The following is a 26,077-nucleotide window of genomic DNA, read 5'->3' on the forward strand; positions in this document are numbered from 1 at the left end:
TAAATATTCTGCAGGCTGCCGTGCGTCCAACGATGGCCGACCGCGGCGTTGATATGTCGGCTTTGCCTAAAGAGGTCAGGGACCAACTGGCGGAGTTGGATCTGGAGCTATCCGAAGGTAAGGTTTTCATACAGCACAATAATAGTCCGAGCTGGCGGCGTTAATAAATGCGACTGCACTCTTTCAGTTGAGCGAAGAGTCGCATATCGTGACCACACGGACCATAAAAACGTCAACAAACAGCCGTCCCGTGTCAGCTGGATGAGACGGACCTGCTGCAGTGTGTCCGGGCACGACTCTATAGACTAGTCCAAATGATGAAAACACACTGACCTCCTTTATAGCTGTCATTTTCATTAACTTCACCCTTTCTGCTGCTTTTTTGGTAAAAAATAAATATATCTATTTTATAGGTAGCGACAGATGCCGCGGGCAAAAGTCTCAGTGTTTTTTTCTCAGTGTTGTGACATGTTTTAGTCTTTTTTTTTTTTTCTTTCCCCGTAGCGTGTTTCGAGCTAGAGATATCTGGCTGCCTACATGTCAAATGGCTTGTCATCACAGCTGTCCGCGCATATATAGCCTTTACTCCTGTCGAGGAAAATGGGTCAAGTTCCTCATCACGGGGGGGCTTTGTGTCTATTGCTCCAGAGATGAGTGGAGACAAATGATGCTGTCTCCCCTCCGACACTGAACTGTGCTGCTTCAGAGTCAGTGCCCCGAAATTTGCAGTAGGACACGCTTTGTTTTTGCAAAATCAGACTATGGAAAAGGGAGTCTGTGTGCTGCTGTTATGCAAGTCTCCTCCTTGCACAGTGAATCACAGTGCAGCTTGATTGGTGCTGTGCAGTTCTCAGGTGCCCGGGGGTGGATGAGTAATGTTATGTTTCACATGGGAAGGGAAGCAGAGGATGTATGGGTACTAATGATGCCTGTGGTTGAGTCCCTCTTGACCCCCCCACCCACCCCCCTTACACCTGAAGCAAGCTATCCTGCCCAGAAAGAAAGACAGGACATGTGCAGCAAGGTGAAACTTTTAATCATCAGAGAAAACAGGTGGAAACAGTTTGCCTGTTGTACTTCTTTGTTAGAGAACAGAAACAGAATCAAATGTCAAGACGGTTTTTCTTTTCTTTCATTTATGAAAAGACAGATCTCACAGGACATGTGTTTGAAGATTTGAACAGAGAAAACATCAGACTCTAGCTGGCAATCCTTTTTTTCATACAAGCTAGATCTCTTTGAAGGTTTTTTTTAACAACCACCCTGTCACTTGTTACATCTAGACAATAGATACACTTAGTCTCTTGCAGAACAATGTAATTAAGGCAAAACTGCAGATATAAAGGCCTGTTATTATATATATAGTGGCGATACTACTTTCTTAATAGCATTCCAATTGTTTCAGGTGAGCAGTTCAGTTCTACAATATAGGTCAGGTCTTTGCTGACATGTTATCAGCCTGACTGGATTGTGACATGCTTTGACCTGAACTGGAGATGCGTGTGTGTCCTGGTTAATAATAGACACCAATTAACAGTGTGATAATGAGGGTGGAGGGGTGATGGTCCACACTCACTGAGAGGGAGTTCATGAAGAGAAATCACATAGGCTGTCTGGTTCTCAGGGTAATCTAGTGTGCATATGGAATGGAATATGGTAATAGTAAATTAATAATATCAATAATCATCATAGTCATCATCATATTTAAATAGCACTTTAACAAAGTTACAAGGTGCTGTACCTTTTTTGTTAGGGATGTAAGTAAAGTGTAGTGATTGAGAAATTAAGCATTTGATAAATCCTCCATGTCTGAATCGTTACACATCAGTCTTGAAGTTAGTCAAAAAATTGTGATTACACTGTGGTATGAACATGGCTAGACTCTTACTTTGGCAGGCTTTATTATAGGTAATCTGTGCTCAATATAAGGACTTTTCCATCATTGTGAAATACAGTGTAAATCCACTAATCATGCTTACTGACCATTTACAGCCATTGATGTATCTATCGTACAATGGCATGGAAACGGCGGGCTGCATTACTGGTCAGACTGGAGCAGCCATGGCTCTTCTGTAGACAGGACGGTCAGAAATCTCTTGAGCACAGTCAGAGTCATTGGTAAGGGCTTCAGTCATTTAAGGCTTAAGTGTAGTGAATGGTAACATGACTCCCCCAGAGTGGCCGTCCCTCTGCTGGAGAGGAACGGACTCGGGCTCGGAGGAGGACTGCTCTCTCAGCTTTTGTAACTTAATATCAGAGAAACCTCTTTTGCTAATCAAAAGGCCAGTGCTGTACAGATGCCAGGTCCTTTTGTCCGCGTCTTCCAGTGGGATGAAGTGCATTAGCCTTATGCTCAACGGCGCTCAGACTGCACAGCGCTGTCAGGACAAGGCAAGCAGCAGCTGGCTGCCCTATGAGTCTTAATGCTTCTCATGCATATCCTTTACATAGCAACAATCACCCCATTGTGGTCCCCAAAGACGGGACTCCCATAGCAACAAATAGAGGAAAATATGCATCAGCATTTTTTTTTTTCACAGCGGTAGTTGTGGGATGCAGTGTGTGGGTCTGTCTGTGTGTGTGAGTGTGTGTGTGTGTGTGTGTGTGAGAGAGAGAGAGAAACTCCACCCGCGTTAACCTCAGTGCCTGTAAGGACACAATGAAAGCCATTGAGGGGATCAAAGGCATGGTGATTGAGCTGGACTGGAATTTAGAGCACTGTACCAGGACTGTTTTAAGCTGCTCAACTTGGGAGTGTGTGTGGGTATCAAAGTGTCTGCAGCGCATGTGTGTTTGTGTGTGTTTGTGTGTGAGAGAGAGACAGACAGAGAAACTGAGAGTGAAGATGACCCGAGAAGATTTGCTTTGTCCAGATACTGTTCACACAGGAGGCGCTTCTTACTCTGTGGAGTAATGGAGTGCTTTAACTCTGGAGCGTAGCATGTACTTACAGTGTTGTCAGTGCAACTCACAACCTATGATGCATGTCATCCCTTCTCCCCCATCGTTCCTGTCACATCCCACTACATAGACTATATACGTGTATGTCTATATACATGTGTGTGCGCTTGTTATGCGCATGTTATGTCCAAGAAAGCATACAATACAAAAAAAAAGTTGAATGTAAATAAAAAGCAGCCATTTTATATGTTCAATAAAGCATAAATACAGAAAAAAACAAAAGTTGAATGTAAAGTCAGCCATTTTTCCACATAGATTTTACAGTTACTTGCATTATTGTCCTCTATCCTTTTTATTAGATCGCTGTTTCCTACTCCCCGCTCCTCCACAGCCTGTGTGCGTGATGGAGTAAAAAAAAAAAACAGTATGCCATGGTGAACAAGTGCTGTAACGGACTAATAAGCAGCGAGTGGATGTGTGGAGTTCCCAGTGACTAGTGTCCACCCTGCTGTCTGTCTGTGTTGCTGTGGAGGAGAGGCAGGTTTTCATCTCGGCAGCCTGTTCCATGCCATACAGAGGAGAGAGAGAGAGAGAGAGCGAGAGAGGGAAACGAGAGATTATGGCCGTGCCTGCGTCTCCCAATCTAGGTCACAGAGCATCAGGGGGCAACACGCCTGGCTCATTTAGCCTTTGAGTCACACTGGGCCAGTACTGCTGCTGGGGATCTCTCTCTGTCTCTCTCTCTCTGTCTCTCTCTCCCTCTCTCTCTATCTGTCCATCATTTTTCCTACTCCTTAACTATTTCTGTCTAATCTTTACCTCTCCATCAAGATAAGTAAGATGCGTCGTTACGGCTGATGGGTTGGTAAAGGCCAGCTGGAACTGACGGAGCGTGTGTGTGGGTGCATGTATGTGTACATGTCAGATGGCGTGTTGATGTGCCATTGTGTGTGTGTGTGTGTGTGTGTTTGTGTGTGTGTGTACATGCAGCATTGACAGGGGCAGGAAGGAAGCTGCTTTAGCCTATCTATTTAAAAGCTCATTAACTGTAGCAGAGGAGCTGTCCTCTGATCTGCAGCCAGCGCTCCGGGCCACAGACTTGGTTTTACACCGTGAAAGAGGGACCGCTCTGCCACCCATGCCACAGAGAAAACACAACAGCAGGGTTCATTTTTTGGGGGGGAAATGAATCATGAGTATTATATAACACCTTATGTGCCTAATTCCAGTGCGCGCGCCCCACACACACACACACACACACACACACACAAATGCCGCACCCGCTACCTAGAATGCCATGAAGCTTTGTGTAGAAAAGAGAGTGAATAATTTATTTGTGACTGTGAGCGCACACCCACACGCAGACACACACAGACGTACATACTGTCAACTTGGTAGCTGTACCCATCCCACATACGAGTCTACAGTGAACTCCAGATGGATTCCCTGCCTCTTCTAGAGTTACTGTCGTGCCTCGCCGTTTCACTAAAGCCTTCGCGATAATCAGACTCAAGTTCCTATGATCTATTTGGTCTTTACTACCGTGTGATAATCAAATCGTTAGGATTTCATCGTACAGTCCTCGTGTACGCTGATTCTCCCAAAGCTAACACCCCTCAATTAAATGGCAGTGAGTGAGAGAGAGTAGTATGTAGTGGTCAGGTCACTGTGCTGTTCCCTGAATTATTGAGAAGCGCCGAGTGGAAGTTGCTGCAGTCGGAGTGTGTGCATCTCCACATGCTTTAGACTCTCCACACCAAAGACCCCATACTGTCCCTGAGTGTCAACTTACTTCTAGTTTTCTTTATTTCTTTATTATCTTTACCTGACGACATCACACTACCGTATTAACATAAACAGTGCAGCATAAAAGCCACAACAGACATAACAAATACAAAATACATTTCATGACAGACAGTACAGCATATTCAAAATCCATCACATTGAAAAATTAAGTTTGACAAGTACGAGACATAACAGTTAGTCTGTCCTTTGTCTTTATGTCAAACGACTGTCTGGCCTAGCTTTCACTTGTAGTGTAGTGGTTGTGCAGATTTAGAGATACAAAACAGCTTGTATGTATTTTAAATAGTATTTTATCAAACTATTCATTTATTTATTCCCTCCTGATGCACTCTATGTGTAACCAGCCTCCATACCTGGCACCCTCATTGAATGGTGATGGCCTGTATTATCACCATGGTTGTGTTTAAGGAGTCTTTACATCTTCCACTACCACTCAAGACAGCCAGGCCCAGGCCCAGTACTCCCATTCCCTCATGGGGCACCACATGGGCAGGGTTGCTATGGACACAGCCCGTTTGGTAGCCACCCCCCACCCCACAACACACACACACTTTTACTTTGTGAATTTTCTATAAACCCTGTGAGGATTAGAAGGCCCATATGCTGTAGCCAAAAGTACAGTAACACAATCGAATGGTCTGCTAAGCCGTTAAAGCTATTATGGAGGAAACATGAGATTGTAACAGAAGAGCTCATCTACAAGTTTGTCTCTGGTGAAGTCCCCAGGCACAAATCTCACTCTTATGGTACCACTGGCTAACAAAATCAGTTGGAAATGGTACACGTTCCACTTCCTTAGTGCCGTGGAAATAGCTAAGACAAGAGTAGATGGACCCTAACCCTAACCCTGGAAAAAAAAACAAACAACTTCCCAATGGATTGTCACTTTATGCTCCAGACCTGTACAACAATCTCGTCCGTGGCTTGTTTTAACTGAGAAGAGCCATAGTCAACTGACAGTGAACTGCTAAAATAGAGACAACACCAACATAAAGTTAAGTCTTAATAGGACATCTGCTCACCAGATTGCCTTCAGTAGTGTCTTGAACTGTACTGTACAGAATGTGACACCATCCCCCCACAACTAGAGCTATTGTTTGGTATTTTGTTGATGGTAGCGGGGGGGAAGCCATTACAAGTTCCTCAACAGAATGTCCCGTGAGATCTTGTGATTGAGACAGCCATGGCATTTGGTTTACATCATCATCACACACACACACACACACACACTCTCAAAGTCTCACATACCAAAACAAACTGGCATCTGTACAAAGTTCAGTGGCATTGTGATCTTCTCCTCCATGCTCCTGGTGGTATATGCATGGAACAGCAAAGCTTTGTGAAGCAGTGTTGAGGTCAGAGAAGTGCAGTGTTGTGGTGGGACAGGTGTGTCCCGCCACAACTGCTTTGTCCTCTCCCTCTGCAGAGAGAGAGAGGGGGGGAGCCACTGGCTGAGTCAAGGTTTCTTTTCTGCAGTTTCAGTCTAACTCAACACATGCATGAACGCATTTCTCGCAGCCCCTGTTCTTATTGTTGTCACTCCCGTTCCCCACCTATGAAGTGCGTGGCATGAGTGTGTGGAGTGAAACATGAGTCACTCTGTTACCTGAGTTGGACACACCCTGCTTGCTCTTCCAGAGAGAGAACCACCTGGGACCTGCAGGAAGGAAGGAAAGAGTGAGAAAGGGCTCTATGAAAACCATGTACATTTTTCCATAGCTCTTTTTTTTTATCTTTTCCCATTTTTTTCCCCCCAGATTCCAGGTTGTAGGTATTGTTAAGGACTTTTTTCACTCACCAGTGCCTGTAACACCAGCTGTATTGTCTTAGTCAATATACTATACTGCATCTATGCTTGCAGTAAGCATACAACACTTTGAACTTCTTATCTTATCTAAGCTTATCTTTAATAATTGTAAGGACTGATTTTATGTGGCTGAGTGCTTAAACTTGTTTTTGCTGAATCTAAACGAAAGCCAAAACATTTCACCCATAGGAAAGAGTAGAGGCAGCATTAGGCTTTATCTAAAGGGCCACTGTCAGATGAAGAAATACTTTACTCTTCAAGAACTAGGGTTTTGCTCGATGGAAGAATCAAATCAAAGATAAATTTTACATTTTTTGTTTTCTTCTTTAATACAGTGATGTGTCACTGCCATTTGATAAAAGCAATAAGCTGAAAGCACATTGTCACACACCTAGCCTAACTGCATATACCTTTTGACACACTCTTGTGACGCACCCTGACCGTTTGGCAGCTTCATACTATCACCTACATTTTGTGTCGTTCACACACAGCAAGCATGTATACACACGCGCACACACACACACAAACGCGACATTCCACGGAGATAGCTCTCCTCCCTCGACACGTTGCCATGATGAAATACAATATTTCTCTCTTCATGTCAGAGAAGTGGCTAAACTTAAGATGTTAAACTACTCGAAATGATGAATATTTGACAAATTTTAACCTAAGTTTGAGCAACACGCCACATTTCTGTTGTTTCTGTCTAAATTTTGTTTTCAAATCAGTTGTCTGTTATTCCGTCAGAAATGCTGTATATGTCCCTGACAGACTGAGGAAGTGGGTGAGTCAGCATGCGGTGTCGTGGTTTGCATTGTGGACTCTGAATCCAGCGATCTGTGTTCAGCTCTCGGTGGCACCCTCTTATTTGTGGTGTAGCAGGGTGGCCTGATGGTCACATAGACTGTGCTATGCAATGAAACTGTACTGTAAATATGTGCGTCTCAGAGCGATATGCAAAGAAACAAATGCCTAATTACACAGTCTGTCATATGGCAGTTGAAGTGCTCTGATATTCCAAAAAACAAAGAAGAAGAAAGTCATTGCAGAGACAGGAGTGCTGGGACTGGAGCTGGTCTGCCAGATCTGCAGGAAAACCCTGTCAAAGGACACAAGATTGAGTACCGGAGAACATGACATCATCCTCCCAGGCAGGAAACGTGTGTGTGTGTGTGTGTGTGTGTGTGTGTGACAGAGAAAGAGAGATAGATGTTTTGTACTGTAGTTAGCTAACGGAGACAGCGTTATGTAGCCTAAGTTGGACAATAAATAATGTCATGCTGTTAATTTTTGCGGGATGCGTGTTCCTCTGTAACTGTGGTTAGGTCTGTGTGTGTTTGTGTGTGTGCGTGTGTGTGTGTGTGTGTGTGTGTGGATGCAGGGAGTGGGTTATCTTTTGGCCGGGTGAGCTGCTTGGCTGCTGGTAAGGGAAGCCCACTGGGAGGCTTCAGTGGGATATTTGTTACACAGATAAAAATGTGCTGGTTCTTTAGGCCTTAGGACAGTTGGTTTGGCAAATGAACAACCCCCACTCCCACACACACACATGCACTTGAACGCGTATCAACACATGCACACACACACACACACATACACACACACTCATGAAGAGTGGAGATGGCGCAGAGCAGAGCAGGGGAGGACCATATGTCGTCCTTTATTCTGGACCTTAATACTTCAGTCTTTTGCTAGGGTAAGCCCACAGTTATGCTGCCATAACTCAAGCCTAGATTCATATCCACTGTCTCACCATGTTACATTTGTCTTAATTTACATGATATATTACATTTAGAACATCTATTTTGGAGCTTAAGGTGCTTTTCTTATCTCCACACCTTTGAAAACCTGTGAAATTGTTTTCTGTGAGACAGCATGACTGGGAATCCCCTCACTCTCTCTAACGAACCCCCTCCCACTCTATATTTTAAGATGCGCGTGTATCATTATCTGTGAGCAGGTGTTTACATGTGTTTAAAATTGTTTTCCTGAGAAAGCAACTGAGTGAGATGTGATGGGGGAGAGAAAAGCAGGGAAAGCGAATAGAGGTCGGTAGCTAATTACTATTCAGACTGAGCGCCTGTGGGGTAGAAAGAGAGAGCAGTCTCGCTGCAATTCAAATAATCCTAGGCTAGCAAGTGTGAGAGTGTGCGGGGTTGGGAGGGGGAGTGAAGAGGGGGTGTACAGGGTAAAGAGAAGGCAAGGCTTTGATGTTTCTCCCTCTAGATGGTAAAAAAGAAACCCATATGCCCCAAGCTGAAGGCAGAAGTCCTCACCACCACCAAGACAAACCAGGATAGCTTTGGCTGGCTGCTGCTTGGAGGCCTGATGCACTCGTCAGTCACTGGGATTGATCACTGATCCGTGGCCCTGACTCTCCACTGCTAGTTAACATGGTTGGGCCGCTGTGAGAAAGTGGGTTAGCTAGTGAGCCCCCCCCCCCCCCCCCCCTCACATCTGGAGAGTTGTGGTTTGCCTTTAAAGCACATCCTTTTGACTGTTTACATGAGTGCAAGTTGTAAACACACAAGGACAGATTTTGTGTCTTAGAGCTGGAATAAGTCAGGGCGATGGAATTTGATATTATTCTGTAGCCGCTTCTCACATTTATTTCTCATACCAGGCAGCCACTTTTCTTACATCTTCTCTTGCAGTGTTTCTGTGTTCACCTGTTTCCCTGATGGGATGCACCGCCCCAACCAGAGAGAGGGGCTTAACTCTTTAGCATCCGCTGCTGCAGTCTGGCTCTGTCGATCCAAACATAGATAAACAGATAAATGCAAAATCACCCAGATGGAAGAGTAATTACTTTGAGATTCATCTAATGCCACGCTGGCCCCTCCCCCACCTCAAACTCCCTCTCTCTCTCTCTCTCTCTCTCTCTCCCTCTCTCTCTCTGTCTTTCTGCAGTGAAACTGCCTGTTCACATGAGCTAAAAATAAATCATGTGAGTGAGCTAGGCCAACTGTACCGTTCATGCATTACTTATGGAAGTGTTTGCTTTTCTTCCATTTTTCCTCATGAAAAAGAGCGGCCCAGTGCCTGAGTGGATATTGTGCTGGAGTGGGCTCTCAGGCTATCTCCTCCTAACATGAGCACTCTCACTGTTGTCAGGATCTGCTGCATGCGCTAGAGTTGTGTAGTTGTGTGACTTGCAGCAGCAACATTGCTGTTTTGTTCTGTTAAAGAGAAGACTTATGATAGATGTACAGATGTGTATCTAGGTGAGCTATCATTTAAGCTAAGACACTCAATCAGTATATGAATGCAGGAGGTGGGCCTGTGTGTGTAAGCTGTACTGTATGTGTGTGTGTGTGTGTGTGTGTGTGTGTGTGTGTGTGTGTGTGTGTGTGTGTGTGTGTGTGCAGGTGTTGTAGTCGTGCGCACAATACTTGATCACCTGTGTCAGTGTGCTGGGGAAATCCTGGTCTAATCTCTATTGTCCTCTGTGGTGTAACTGGGAAAGAGGCTACATCAGTGACACTCAGCCTCATCTTTCCCTGCCTGTGCGTCTCAGCAGCCTAATTTGTAATCAGGGATTACGCTGAGAGCTCTGGGATATGATACAACCGCAGAAGAGTCACTACTGTTCACATAATAGGATCACCTGTCAGACAGTGGAAACAACCCATGGTTATCCCACAGGCAGAGGCCAGTTATTTTTACACACACATGTTGTAAAAGCATCCGATTGGTCAGTTTTGTGGTCCTAACATTTGCCTCTTAATTTAGCAATGACCCGGCTAATTGCCTTTTTACTTCATGTTCAGGACTCACTCGCTCCGACATCCATCCATAAATCACCCTATGATAACTTAAGGTTTGTACTTCTTTTATGATGAAGATGAGGTACGAGTGGGGTCCGGGTGGCCGTTGGCAGGCATATGAATCATCAGTGTTCAACATGGTTACCAGTAAGGGGAATGCGCGCTCTCCAGACGGATTGTGTGTAAATCTGACAGCATTGCTTGCTGAGGAAGTTGGCAAGAGTGTAGCTGCAATGCTTCAAGGCCAGATTCTCAAGCGTAGAGCTCAGTCAGGCTGTGTTGGGTCAGCGGGGTGGAGGGGGGTGCAGATGGGGTGATGGCGGGGGGTGGGGGGGTGGGGGGGGGTTTAAAGGGACTGACTGAAGCACACTTTGCACACATGCCTACTGCGACCTGTGATTCCTCCTCCTCTGTCCTCTGGATACGCCTTTAGCCACCTCTGTCAGTACTGCCTCTCCTTATCGCGCTTCTCTTCCTCTTCTCTCCTCTCGTCATTCATCTTTTATCTCCGTTTCTTCCACCTCTCTTGTCCCCAGCTCCCCCCTTCCTCTCTGTTTTCTCTGGGTGCCTCTGAATCATCCCGTGCTGCCCGGGCTTCCGTACGTTTCCAAATTTAGTCCTGTTTTGTTTTTCCCTTCACATCTTCCTCTGCTACTTAAGGCTGGAATCACACCAAGCCTTTGATGCCTCCAGTCATCTCAGGGGCTTACTGCAACCCTGTGCGCATCCATCTGTATTGCCATCGTCTCCTACGCCACCCTTTGCTACCTGTCTTCCTCTCCTCCCTCACTCTCTCCCTCCTCTCTCTCTCTTCTTGTGTTTGAACAGGTGGCGTAGAACAGGTGGTGACACACCACATTCAGACAGTAGATCATAGAGTGTATAACGGCCCAGAAGTGTCTGGTTCCATCAACATCAAACCATGAGCAGTTCAATAGTTGAATGATTCTTGTCACTTGGTCCTTACCAGAGCATCTGAGTCATTTTGTAGATTGGTTCTTTTTGTCTGGTCTCACTCTGAAAATGGGGTTGACGTGCCTTTTATCAAGAGGAAAGCAATTTCAATATCTATCACGTAATGGGAGATGGACAAAGACTGCCACCCAAACATTAGAGACTGATTATTTTATACATTTTCTCCCAAACCAATATGCTCATGACTAGGAGAGGTAACTGATGTTTTTCATCTAAGTTGGAATTTCTTTCACTGTGTTGGTAATTCGGCCTTTTTGTGCTCAGTCTGTATACAAAATGTTTGTACAAAGATAATGTCTGTGTGCAAAAATAACCTGGCTGTTTCCTCTCACAGGTGACATTACACAGAAGGGCTATGAGAAGAAAAGGACCAAACTCCTGGCTCCCTACATCATCCATACTCCAGGTGAGGACCCATCATCACACGTCCCTCACCTCTCTGTCATTTCCCTTCCCTGCTTATGAACAAAGGAAAATACCATAACTTAGCGACATGCTTAAAAGAGAAAACCTGATACCCAGGCTTACATGATCAATGCTAGTTGTTATGATAATGATTTAGTATCATAGCCTTTAAGATTTGATCATGGCCAAGATGCTGGTTGAAGGATAATACCGGTGTTTTTGTACCAATCGTCTAGGTTGCCCCTCTCCTTCACATTATTCCTGGTGTCTGCACAGTCAGTGTAGTCATAGATATCAGGGATAATTTTCCTACCTTCAGAAGAAGCCATTTGCTTACATTAATTCTTTTTAAAAACAACTTCCACAGACTTGAAAATTGCCTGAGCTAGATCATCCATCAAAGTAAATATGAAGCCTTAATTTGTTTTTGTAAAAATTTCTGTTTTGTTATTTTATAGTGCGCAATGAAGTATTTTCATATCAGTGCATGCATTACGTTACGCTCTGCTTACTGTCAGTCACCTGAGGAAGAAATGGAAGGAAATAATCCCTCAAACATGTCACCTTACAAACTTTATTGTCACATCCATGTCTTTATATTTGGGGCATCTTTGTTAGCCAGGACAGCAGTTCATTTCCAGCTAGGTTTGACAGCATCAATTTGTATTTTAAAAATGCCAAAAAACAAGCCACTGTTAAAAAATCAAATTACATATGGAGCGCATTGCAAAATGATTGTGGGAAATGTAAACTGGACATAGGTAGTAGTAAATAGGCTATAACTCTAAATGATACGGTATTGTTTCAGACCTAATAACGCTCACTGCTGCCCCTTAGTGGTTTCTTCTCACTACTAAAGTCACCTCATCCCAGTGGCTGTTGCGGACAAATGCTGGTAAATTATGGCTTTGGCTGGCTAGTCCACCAGCAGGTAACCAACCCCTGTTTGGTTCAGTCCTTCTCTACTTGAAGAACCAGATGGCTGGTGAAAGAGTGGCTCCACCAAACACTGTGGCTGCTGGATGGAAAAGATAATATTGTTCCCTAGTGCTTACCAAGCTACATTTATTCAGTAGCTCGCACATACAGTATTTGCAGAACATGACAATGTCCACATGATAGATTTCATCCATTATTCTAGTATCATGCTGTTGCTGCGGTTTAGTATCACCCTCGATTATTGTCACAAAGCATTATGGGTAACTTTTTTTATCATAGTAATTCTTGCATGGTATTTTCCTGAAGTCTTCAAACACTAAGAATTCAAACACAGAAATAACTATAAATCATTGCATTCTAAATACACTACTTGTGTAAACTGATAGAGAAATGTTAGAAATATTTTCCATTTCCAATTGAGAATTTTGAAGACAACCTGCTGATCAGTAGGTATGACCTGATGCAGTGGGAGTGTAAGGGCAGGCCTAGTGAAAGACTGTCTCCCTCTGTCTCCCTTCCCTTTTAAACCAGGCCGCCTCCTGATGGCTGTAAATATTTCCAGATCAAGCAGATGTTTCTCAGCAGTGAGCAAAACGGGCCACTTAACATTCTGCTGGGTGGAGTGGATGGTCTGGGACTACATTGTCTTATTACATGTTAGAGAAATGAAAAGCCCACTGATGCTTGCTGGAGTTCCCACCTGGGCAATAACTGAAGAATGAAGTGAAGATTGAAGAGTGAGATTCATCACAAGAAAATGTAAACCTTGCATTCTACTAAAGGTGTATGAATGATGTGTGCGTTTCTTGTATTAACACACATCTGACGTGTGTATTTGACAGTGGAGCAGCCCCCTCAGAATGACCTGCAGGCTCCCGGTCCCAGTTCCTCCTCCAGCCACGCCCCTCCTCCCTCCAGCTCATCCCGTTACCGCGACCACCGCGACCGCCGCTCCCGCAGGCCGCATCGCAGCGGAGGAACCAGGGATGACCGCTACAGATCAGGTGAGCCGTAACTCCCGCATCAATAGCCCCTAAAGCCGGGGGAGACGCTACATTTAGACTAGATTTTTACATGGAAATTAAAACACCTGCCATGCTGCATACTGTGCCTTTTGATACACGGATCGCTGAGGAAATATACTGTAATTGCAGGTGATACGTTTTTGCGATGCTGAAATTAGCCCACGGCTGACATCATCTTGGCTTGGTGGGACAGCCTGTTTTGAAGCTGAGACACTAAGCTGTTTCAAAGGGACCAATTAAAGAATAGCTTGTGTGTGTGTGTGTCTGTGTGTGTGTGTGTGTGTGTGTGCGCATAGTGATTATGAAGATTGTGAGGGGCTGAAGTCATGCTTGCCCTGTGGCTGAGGAGAGAAGAGACAGAGACAGACCCTGCAGCTGGGGAGCCCCTCAGTGAGGACCCTCACTGTGAAAGGAGGGTGATGTCACAGCCTGGCTATGTGTGAGGCTGCGGGGAGAACAGCAGAATACTAATCCGGAGGGGAAAACCTGACGCTGGCGAGGATAAAGAAAAGCAGAGCAGTAGAGTAGAGGTGAAAGAGCGGAGGGCGTGTGAAGTTTCCTTTTTCAGACAGAGCCCTCTGTTACTTGAGGTGCGCACTGTAAATGCATCCTCCCTCCAGAGCTCCACGCCCTGCTGTTTCTCTTCTTACGCCTCTCTCTCTTCCTCCCTCATTTCCTCCCCCCTCTGTCTACACACAGAAAAATAAAGGTTCCACAAAGAACCTTTCAAGAACCTTTTAATATCCCATATATGGTTCTTCACGATATTAAAAGGTTCTTAATTCTTAGTTATTGGATGGTGGGTGATGGCATAAATGTGGAAAATAACCAAACCCCTCCATAGTATATATTGTGCAATTGCAAATGAGGCTATACAAGGGCAGAAAAACAATTCAATTTTATTTGTATAGCACAGAAACACAATGCAGGTGTCTAAGCAAAAGAGTGCAGAAGAACCTTGGTCTGAAAGGTTCTTTGTGGAACCAGGCAATGGTTCTTCTATGGTATCGCTCCAAAGAACATTTTCGGCACCTTTATTTTTCTGTGTGTAGACAACCTCTTCTTCCCAGCATGGATACATTTAAATTTGTTAGTCTGATAAGCTGGAGTTCTGTGGGTGAAGGACTGAAGATATTGCATTGTTGTGGGTTTGTCTGTGCTTATAGGAAGCCTGACCAGCAACAGAATTATGTTGTGATCTGATCGGGGCATTCACAGGGGGATCCAGGTAGAGCTGTGGAGGATTTAGCACCGAGAGGAGGATTGGAGCCGGGAAAGGGAGTGGTAGCGAAGTCGAGGTCGGCGCAATATGGAGAAATAGAAGGGACCTGGGGGAATATGAAATGGATTGAGAGAAACCACTGCAGAGTTGTCTTGGGCTTTAATGGAGCGAGCTAAAATCTAGAGGAGGTGGAGTGGGACTGACAGGAATTGAGAGAGAGAAATCTGAGGATCCAGCAGTAGTATCTGGGACCGAAGCAGACGCCCCTCAGTTCTGGGCGGGTCAGACCACAGCAGTTACTGTGGTCAACCTGCTGAGGAGAGGGGCGTGCAGCCAGGACAGGACACATATGCTTTTTCCACTGCACTAGGGCTCCGTCCATTTTATTTTGTTCTCGATTCAGTAGGGTTAGGGTACGGTAAAAGTGTACTTATAGAGCACCCTCATGTATCTGATACCAGCCCGCTTTCACAGGGTGCTCAGGGTCAACAGTCAGTTACAGCCTGCATGTTGAAATACCCAGCTAGTGTAAACAAACGGGCGAAAGTGGAAAGTCAGAAAGTTGAGAAAGACACAAAACATAAACAATGAAAACTACCGGAAGACTGCAGCAATGGGAAACAATCTTCATTTTGTTCCTTCTCGTCTCCTGTAGTTTCCTCCAGTTGTTACGCATCAATATTACGTGCTGTAGCTTTTTTGTGGCTGGTGTGTTTTGATGCAAAATTATTTCAAAAGAAAGATATCATCCCAGGCAAAATACAAAAGAAGACTCCAGTGAGTCCGCCATGTCCGTTGCTGATGTTGACACTGGTTGCTATGGTGCTGCTGTTGCTATAGTTACAACATGTGCGTTCTTTAAGAAAGGTATTACTTAATGCATGTATCGAGGGCTTGGAGCCAAAGTAAGTGCGATTTTGGGCGAATATGAGTATTATATATCAATTGAAAGGTCTCAGTGAGATCTTTTCAGTGCCAAAAGGACACAACTGAAATCATGATGACCCATACGTTTTAATTAAACAAAAACTGAAAGCCGTAACAGTAAAAGTAGGGTTTTGTTTGCTGCCAAAAGGGCGTAACTGCACTTACGCCCTTTTGACACCAAACAAAACCTCACTTGTGACACTGAACAAGCATTGTGGGTAGAGGATTCTAACAGCACTTAGGTCAACTCAAAATGCATGCTGACGTAAGTAATGCTAGCATGGCAGCATGATCACATCATTTTTAGTATCCTATTCATATCCTAATTAATATTCTAGGTCAATATTAGATGAATGTAAATATGTTAATATTCCCATGAAATACTTAGGCCTATAGATTCAAAATGTTATTTTATAATGTTAGGAGTGTGAACTGATCAAGATGAGCTCTGATAATAAGACTGCTGGTATGAAGTTATCCCTCAGTGTTATGAGGAGTTTTACAGGTCTTTGAATGTGTCCCAGGACACATCAATAAGTGATGTGTCCTGGGACACATACAAAAATGTATTATACTAGCAAAAGAAAAAAAAAGTAGTAGTTTAGAATCAAAAGTAGTTTCTTATGTCTATAGAGGTTTATTAAAAAGGTTTATTAAAAGTTTTTAACAGAAAAAAATGATCAATCAATTTGATATGTTCCATGTAGCCTACAATTTTAAAGGCCTTGGTGAAAGTTGCTGAGCATTACTTCAAGATAAAGATATTCATTCTGATCTTGTTTTATATTTCAGTGTTGATTGAAGTGTAATTGCTAGATTTGTATTAAAATGAATGTGTTTTACAATTATTTACTTACATACGCCCATATTCTGCATGGCTGTATTGGGACAATGTTTGTGCCAAAAAGGCGTATTTCACTCTTTTGCCATTTTTAAAAAAGTTAACAAATATAATTCAACTTAAACTGTAGCAGTATTGTTTTTATAGTAATGCTCAATCTGATAACACAAAAAGTTCAAATATTGTGCTTAGTATGTGGTAACGGCAGCTGATCCAAGTTTGATCAAAATTTGTTTTGGCTCTCCTGTAAAATCTACTATAACGCACGCACTTACGCCCCTTTGGCTCCAAGCCCTCGGTATGTGTTTCTGGGTTCAGTGTATGAGAGTGGCTAACTGATTGGGTCTAGCTGCCCGTGCATCTCATTGTTGATTCTCATGGGGAACTGGAGAAAAACACACCGCTAGCCTCCACACACTCCACCATGCTTATCGCCACGGAGACGCCGCTCATCCTCCCAGACATGGGTAAGGATCAGCCTCCGCTGATGCTGACGCTCCTGTGTGAGGGTGAACCGTGGCACATTAGGAGAGAGGATGACTTAGCCTAGAGCAATCTGTTCAGCAGAATGCCGGTTATGTAATTATGGTCCCCACTGCTGCTGTGTAACGAGCTGTGCTTGATGATTTATTTAAATGATTTGATGTTTGAATGGAAATGATGTCCCTTGAGTTAATGGATGTGATCTGTCAGTGACTGGGCTTTTGTTGCACGTGTTTTGTTATGTTGTCTTCTATAGTCCGTGTGCCTGTGCACATGGTCCGTTTAATGTGTCTGTGGGTTTGATCAAGTGAAAGAATGTTTGTGTGTGTGTGTGTGTGTGTGTGTGTGTGTGTGTGTGTGTGTGTGTGGGAGAGGGGGTGGAGGGGGAGGGGGGGGGGGGGGACTAATAAATAGCTTTATCCTCTCCAGTGGTGGTTTCCTGTTCCAGGAAATCATAACCATCTTCTTCTGGGTAGCTGAAAAGTCACTGACCAGAATATCACTGTTTGAAAACCACATATCTCAAATTTGAGTGATTTTTATGTTTTCACTTCAACTGAAGGATTACATGCTCCTCTATGGGTTTAGGAAATTCTCCGACCTCTTGGGCTTATGAAACACTTTAAAACCCATTGGATAAACTCAAAAATACATGGCCATCAAGCTAGAAAGCAGGCTGTTTTTCCTAGCTCCTGAGAAGTTGACATTTTGGAGATACAAGGTTTTCATCCAACAGTGACGATATGTAGTTTATTCTGTAAGAGACACTTGTCAAAACAAAGCTGAAATGCTATATACACCATTTCACACATGCCCCCAATCCTCTGGTCAGTATTGCATTTGGTGTTTTGAGTTTGATAGTTACTGAAATATACTGACCTGAGTACACACAGCTCAATTAAACAATTTAGATTAAAAATATAGTGGCAAGCAGCGGAGAAAGATCGGTCCTTCTATTGGAAAACATGACCCTTGTTCTTGGCAGTTTGGAAAAGACAAGTCTGGAGTTGAACCCACAATCTTCCACATGAAAGGCTGATGCTTTACCTACTGAGCCAAACTCTTGTTATGATTTAGTTGAGTAGAAAATAACTAAAGGGAGAAGTATTGTGAAACTGCAGCCAATGATTGAAAGTGCTCGCCACTTTATAGAACTTTATAGTGCTCTCCATTAATGAATACATCAATACTAAATCACATGGAATAGAAAATTGCTGCTGCACTGCTCTCTATGGGTTGAAACTTTAAAGCATGTTACACAAAGTAATTTAAATCAAAACCAAACAATACAAATGCATATCCATTGATTCCATGGTACTAATGGTACAAGTTTACATCCAAGGTGGGGGCAAAATAGCATGACTATGGGCTATGGATGTTATGGGGGAAATCACTCTGAAAAAATTGTCTTTATGTCCATATCCATGTCTTTCATTGTTTCCTTGCTTTGAATGAAATAGTGGTCCAAAGCTGCCATGATCAAGCCACCCTTAACTCAAGGTGCACTGCTCTGTCTCCATGCAGATATTCACACTGAGGCAGTCCAAGCTGCTCTGGCTAAACATAAGGAGGAGAAAATGGCACTGCCCATGCCTACCAAACGCCGCTCCACCTATGTCCAGTCTCCCATCGAGACCCGCACCCCACCAGGTAGGACTGAAAGCCCTCTCAACCTGTCATGACACTTTTTTAGATAGACTGACTTGGCTAGGAACATCGGGGTGAAATTTCCACAGTGCTGGAAGTTAATACTTGCGTCTCTCTGTCTCAGACTCCTCGTCAGGTTCTGAAGATGAGACTTCTCTGCGCAGGCAGTCGTCAGTGGTTGCTCCGCCCCCTCTGGTCAATCCCAACCTGCAGAGTCCTGACTCCTGGATCAACCGCTCTGTCCAGGGCTCCTCCACCTCCTCCTCAGCCTCCTCCACCTTGTCTCATGGAGAGGGCAAGCCCCAGCCCCAGCCGCAGCACCAGCCCCAGCCGCAGCACCAGCCCCAGCCGCAGCACCAGCCGCAGCACCAGCCCCAGCCCCAGCCTCAACATCAACCCCAGCCGCAGCACCAGCCCCAGCCCCAGCCCCAGTACAAGCCCCAGTACCAACCCCAGTATCAGCCCCAGTATCAGCCCCAGTACCAGCCCCAGTACCAACCGCAGTACCAGCCTCAATACCAACCTCAATACCAGCCTCAACATCACCCTCAACATCAGCCCCAGACAGCAGCTGTGGCAGATATGTTGGCTCATAGTCGCATTGGTAAGACACTTTCAGGTGCAAGATACAGATTTAGGTGCTGTTACTGTACATTTATGCGTACTACTACTGCTACCACTGCCTGTTAGTTCAGCGGTTCTCCAAGTGGGGTCTACCAACCTTCAGAGGTCCTTGTGGGATGTTCCAGAGGGTCTGCAGCAAAATGAGGAATTTCACTATTACAGGATTTGACTCCCTAGATGTTTTCACAATGAGAGAATGACTGTTTCCATCACAGGTTTCACTGTCCCCACTGGTGCCTCCCCACCTCTAGTTAGACTAGTTAGTTATGTAATTCTGTACAAATTCAAATGTAACTGCAAAAACCTTCTCAAATGGGGCTCCTTAGGACAAAACCGTATCAAATGGGGGTCCATGGTCTAACCTGCACCTATTTGGGGGGTTCTTGAGATGAAAGATTCTGAACCTGTGTATTAATTACTGTAGTGACTTTAGAAATCAAGCTGAAACCTTGGGATGGCTTTGCTAAGACTGTCCTCTGCGCACCCCCCCTGACCCCTCCCCACAGCCCCCTCAGAGAACAGCGGCCCCCCTCCTGATGTGACGGCTGTGGCCCCCCCAGCCAGAGGCCCAAGGGTGGACCTGCCCTCCAATGCCGTGGTGCGGGGGATGAGCCGTGGGCACAGCCGCTCAAGCATGATGGAGACTGCAGACGGTAATGACAACATCACACAACTGTTTATATGTGTGTGCGTGTGAGAGAGAGAGAGAGAGAGAGAGAGAGAATCTACGTCTGAATCTTCACACATTGAGATTTGATCAAAATCTCTTCATTGTTTTCAATAATTTGCTGATTCCACCATGACATATCATTAATCAGACTTTATCGCTTTCTTTTCTTCTGGTCTTTTTCCACCTTGTCACATGTTTATTTGACTGGCTGTTAGGAAGAGGTAATATCCAGAGTAAGAAAAGTCCTTCATATTATAATGTCTGTAGCCTACTGTTTGTGCTGTTGTACCCTTACTCTCCCTTCTGTTTGTACTGTATGATTATAGAAATATATGCAGAACAATATCTACACGCAGAATGACTCCTCACGTGTGATCCCAAACCGAAAAAACCTATACCCCATCTCTCACTGTGTTTTGCCACCTAGGTGTGCTGCTTTTCATTCCCTGAAGATAATATAGTTAATTCAATACAAATGATCAAATTGATTAAAAACAAAAAATAAAGAAATTACAGTCATGTATAATAGAACGAAGAGCAGCAGACTGTGAGTTGCTAGGAAGTTCCAACAGGCCGTGTTGTGTCTTTATGTGTATGAGCCAGGGTGTGTGTGACTGTGTGTTTGTCCTGCCACCACCCCTCTCGTCCTTCGACCTCCTTGCAGGGGTTCCCGTGAACAGCAGGGTGTCCACTAAGATCCAGCAGCTCCTCAACACCCTGAAGAGGCCCAAGAGGCCCCCGCTCAGCGAGTTCTTCATGGACGATTCTGAGGAGATCGTAGAAGGTGAGTGGCATCATAAAAATGCTGTAATATACTGTACATTAAACAGTGTCAGTGGAGGACAGGTAGAGCTGCGAGCAGTCCATCTACCTTTTAGTATGTTTTTTTTAATTTATTTAGACAGTTGGAAAGCAGAGAGGGAGACACATGAGAGAAAAAAGTGAGATAAAGATGGGATCTGAGAGAAAGAAGGATAGGCCCGCAAAGGCATGTGGCTCCAGAGGCGGTGGTGTGAATATTTCTGGGCACAGAGCTGCATTTTACCCGGGTGGCATCTGCAATGGAGCTCATTAATCTGTGATAAACCAAACGTGTTCTCTCGCACCTCTGTCTCTCTTTCCCTCTCTCTGCCCCTCATCTCAAACCTCACAGTGCCCCAGCCGGACCCCAACACACCCAAGCCGGAGGGCCGTCAGATCATCCCAGTGAAGGGGGAGCCTTTGGGAGTGGTCAGTAACTGGCCCCCAGCCTTGCAGGCAGCGTTGGCCCGCTGGGGGGCCACGCAGGGCAAGAGCCCTGCCCTCACTGCCCTGGACATCACGGGCAAACCCCTCTATACACTGACCTACGGTGAGACACATTATGCAATAACTATCAGGCATAGAAGGAATCTTACAGTGCTTTTAATCAGTAGCCTACATAGAGGTAGAAAAAAGCACATTGTCTATCATCAAAATGTTGTGAATTATACACAGTATATTGTGTGTACACTACGATATGAGATTGTTTGGCAGTGTTTAGATGTATACCCTCTGCATCCCAAATAACCTCTACCCTTATCCTTTGTCCCACCCCACCCCACATCTCCACCTTACACCCTCTGTCCATTAGGGAAGCTTTGGAGTCGCAGTGTGAAGCTGGCATACACCCTCCTCAACAAGCTGGGCACCAAGAATGAACAGGTCCTGAAGCCTGGAGACAGGGTGAGAGAACAGACATCTGCACAAACAAGACAGAGCCCCTCTGAAAACACACAACACATGTAACAGATATTGTGTCATCCTGCTAAATGAATTAAGTACAAAAAAGAGGACTTGGGTTCAAACCTGTGTATTGACATCATCCTGCCCTGCTGAAGTGTCCTTGAGCAAGACACTGAACCCCTACCAGCTCATAGAGACACATATATTTATCCTAAACAGCAGGTATAATGTCTTGGCAGGTGGCGCTGGTGTACCCCAACAGTGACCCTGGGATGTTCTGGGTGGCCTTCTACGGCTGCCTCCTGGCTGAAGTTATCCCCGTACCTATCGAGGTACCACTCTCTCGCAAGGTACAGAAACCATAACAGGAGCACGTTCATTGTATGGTTACAGAAATATTTCATTGTATTTTGCTTAGAACCTGTGAATGTGTGTGTGTGTGTGTGTGTGTGTGTGTGTGTCTGGTGTTTTGTAGGACGCAGGTAGCAGCCAGGTGGGCTTTCTGCTTGGTAGCTGCGGTGTTGGTCTTGCTCTGACCAGTGAGATCTGTCTGAAGGGACTTCCCAAGACCCCCACTGGAGAAATACTGCAGTTCAAAGGTCAGCAAGCTGTCTCCAGAATGTACAATATCTGTTTCAATTACCAAAACATGAAGAATTTCATCCCATAATGAGATACCCACCATCAGAAAAAACAATGTCTGCTCTTTCACAAAAGTATTACTGGTATGAAAGTAAAGCACATAATGGGTTACGGGTCACCTTCATACTGTTTGCTTATAAAATAGTTTTGTTTTGAGGATAGAATTCACTGTATTTTTAAATATTTCAGACAGCGTTTTTTCCCAAAACCGTATAATGTTGTGGAATTAAACCCTTCATATTTATATTCTGAATTATAATCTAAGATCCTTTCTACTTTAGATTAAATAAATGTTAACAATACTAGAAATGAAAGTTGTTTGATTTTTATTTTTTATTTTGATCTGATTCTCCTAGACGATGAGAGAAATAGATTAGGATTTGGTCACATGTGATAAACGTCATAAATTGATTTGTCGGTTGTCTGTCACATGGCGTTGATTATCTCTGATAGGCTGGCCTCGACTGAAGTGGGTGGTGACGGACTCAAAATACCTGACCAAACCCTCCAAAGACTGGCAGCCACACATCCCCACCGCCAACACTGACCCTTCATATATAGAGGTAACACTGTTTATGTGTGTATGTGTTTGTGTGTCAGTTGCTGTGGTTACATGTGGAAAACTCTGATGAGGGAACATTCAAACCTGCCCATTTTCTGTGTCCTGATGTGATCAAATCATGAAAGTTGCATTGAAAAGTGTAACCACACCATGTGTGTGTGTGTGTATGTGTGTGTACATGTGTTGATGTGCTCCTCTCCTAAGTGATTGTGTTTCCTCTTTGTGCAGTACAAGGCCAGTAAAGAGGGCACAGTGATGGGTGTGGCTGTATCTAAGGTAGCCATGTTGACCCACTGCCAGGCACTGACCCAGGCCTGCAACTACTGTGAGGGTGAGTATACAGCTGCAGGGCTTTAGTCATCCGGTCATCTGAAGGTTTCTTGGTCAACACAGTTGTTATAACTCTGAAGTTACTTCTGTCTGTTTCTGTCCTCAGGGGAGACGTTAGTGAATGTCCTGGACTTTAAAAAGGACATGGGTCTGTGGCATGGAGTTCTCACGGTGAGTGTGTGTGTGTGTGTGTGTGTGTGTGTGTGTGTGTGTGTGTGTATGTGTGTGTGTGTGTGTGTGTGTGTGTGGATGCCTGCGAGCTACGCAAGCAAGGTCAATAAAGGAATGCATCAAGGAAATTGGCTCATTGGTCAGCTTACCCATTAAGTGATGAGAACATAGATGCCAAAATCATCCATGCGTCCCCTGTAGGTTGTTTGCTCGGGTGCTTCATGCTAACTCTTTAGCATTCACTATGTTGAGTGATTTGAAATAATGCCACAGGACTCCCACAGTCATGGAAATCCTGGAAATGGACTGGAAATGTTTTGGAAAATTGTAAAATATCATTCAACTTTTGGAAAAGTCATGAAATCTTAAATAATGATGCTAAAGCTAATCAATTTTGTAAACTTGAAAATGAAATTTCCGGGACTAATTTGGAAAAATGGGAGAAAAACGAGTGTGCTAAAATGCAACTGGTCTGCAAAGCGGTTGCTGTGAGTCTCAAAACAAATTTTCACTGTCATAACACTTGTAAAGGTTGCATTACACTGCAGTGGTACAGTCAGGAATATTTGGTATGAAGTTATGGAAAAGTTGCTGCCAGCAGCTTTGGAATGTAAATAAAAACATGAATGCTGCACACCATCATACTGATGCAACGTCATGGGGGAAAGAATAGCAATATTACACCGTGTCAGCTGCCTAATCAGGTGTTGTTTGTTTCCAGGCTGTGATGAACAGGATACATACTATCAGTGTTCCCTATGCAGTGATGAAGGCTTGTCCTCTTTCCTGGGTGCAGAGGGTCCACATCCACAAAGGTAGCTTACACTGTTTCTTAGCTTGAGCAATAAAGGATGTTTTAATGCTGTGACTGTGGGTACAGTATGATATGTCATGTGCCTTTTGTCCCGGTGCAGCTCGTGTAGCTCTGGTGAAGTGCCGTGACCTGCACTGGGCCATGATGGCCCACCGGGACCAGAGAGACACCAGCCTGGCATCGCTGCGTATGCTCATTGTCGCCGATGGTGCTAACCCCTGTGAGTAGTTCACATGACTCCCATGCATTCTGTAACATGCTCTCTTCAAACACCACAGATGTAGTATGTTGAATTCCCTCTCTCTCTCTCCTTTTCCCAGGGTCTGTGTCATCCTGTGATGCCTTCCTGAACGTGTTCCAGTCCCACGGACTGAAGCCTGAGGTCATCTGTCCCTGTGCCACCTCCCCTGAGGCCATGACAGTGGCCATACGCAGGTACAGCACATTTTATAAAAATTTTTAACATGTTTAACATGTCTCTATTGAATTTTTCAACATTATACAAGGTTATAATGTAAAACACAAAAGAAGATAGAAACCCCTCCCCTCTTCCAAATCTTGAGTCCCACTTTGCCTCCCTCCCAATTTTTCCCTCTGCCCAGCCTCAAATCCTCCAGTTCAATCCAGGGCCCCCGGAAGGACATTAGGCTACAGTTGCTAAGAAAGCATACCAGCACAATAGATTAAAGTAAAAAACAGAGGTTGATTTCCATCGTTAGTGGTCCAGCATGGTGGATGGATGTGCAGGCTGTTATTTACTGTGATGTACGTGGTTCGGAAGGCAGATGGCTAACTGTAAGAGCGGATGGGATGGATGGATGAGATGTCCTGGAAGCTAATGGAGATATGGCTGTTTATGTTTGTGTCCTGTGTAGGCCGGGAGTGCCGGGCACTCCCCTCCCTGCCCGCGCCATTCTTTCCATGGGCGGCCTGAGCCACGGGGTCATTAGGGTCAACACCGAGGACAAGAACTCTGCCCTCACCGTTCAAGATGTGGGGCATGTGATGCCCGGAGGTGAGGATAGGCGGAGAAATGAATGAGTGAAAAGGAAGACATGAAAAACAAATGACACACAGCGGGGGTCTATTGGATGAGATCTTGTCTGTTAAATAGATGAAATCTATGCATATGCACGTTTCATATTGGCAGGTGTGTGGCATACACCATTCCAAATGTTGTCTTTGTGTTTCTCCAGCTCTGATGTGCATTGTTAAGCCGGACGGGCCTCCTCAGTTGTGCAAGACAGATGAGATAGGAGAGATAGTCATCAACTCCCGTGCTGGAGGCACCATGTACTATGGCCTGCCTGGAGTCACCAAAAACACCTTTGAGGTATGGATGCAGAACTATGCTCAGAACGCGCCCGTGCTCATGTGGTCACATATAGAAAGGTTCCATAACTCATTTTTGTGTGTGTGTATCTTGGTGTCGCTGTGTGCAGGTGATACCAGTTAATGCTAGTGGAGCTCCCATTGGAGAGATTCCATTTGTGCGGTCAGGACTCCTGGGGTTTGTCGGCCCGGTAAGTAGGACTGTTGGCTGTCAGAGTTTCTGTTCTACAGTACAGCATGTGTGGTAACTTGTACCTTTCTGGAAATCTGTCCTCTCTGTGTGTGTGAATGGGTCTGTATTCGGATACTGACCATGCTGCGTATCCCCACTCTGTACTGTGCAGGGCAGTCTGATCTTTGTGGTGGGGAAGAATGAGGGTCTGTTGATGGTGAGCGGACGCAGACACAACGCTGATGACCTGGTGGCCACCGCCCTGGCCGTGGAGCCAGTCAAGACTGTGTACCGTGGGAGGTGAGGGCAGCATG

At 44.8% G+C, this 26,077-nt stretch overlaps 1 protein-coding gene across 1 annotated transcript; it reads left to right on the forward strand.

Moving 5' to 3' along the window:
* The first annotated feature begins 4 nt into the window (after nucleotides 1-4).
* LOC139927358 (disco-interacting protein 2 homolog B-A) lies at nucleotides 5-26,067 on the forward strand. The gene is given in 22 exon segments (XM_078283448.1): nucleotides 5-117; nucleotides 11,588-11,659; nucleotides 13,440-13,601; nucleotides 18,620-18,745; nucleotides 18,867-19,043; nucleotides 19,046-19,083; nucleotides 19,307-19,346; nucleotides 20,701-20,820; nucleotides 21,190-21,387; nucleotides 21,649-21,740; nucleotides 21,980-22,090; nucleotides 22,216-22,339; nucleotides 22,836-22,945; nucleotides 23,173-23,275; nucleotides 23,381-23,445; nucleotides 24,167-24,260; nucleotides 24,360-24,479; nucleotides 24,580-24,694; nucleotides 25,135-25,274; nucleotides 25,456-25,592; nucleotides 25,702-25,782; nucleotides 25,936-26,067. Coding segments are annotated over 22 exon segments (2,442 nt in total). The 5' UTR covers nucleotides 5-32.
* Nucleotides 26,068-26,077: the final 10 nt, after the last annotated feature.

Source organism: Centroberyx gerrardi, chromosome 5, assembly GCF_048128805.1.
Source record: "Centroberyx gerrardi isolate f3 chromosome 5, fCenGer3.hap1.cur.20231027, whole genome shotgun sequence".
NCBI lineage: Eukaryota > Metazoa > Chordata > Actinopteri > Beryciformes > Berycidae > Centroberyx > Centroberyx gerrardi.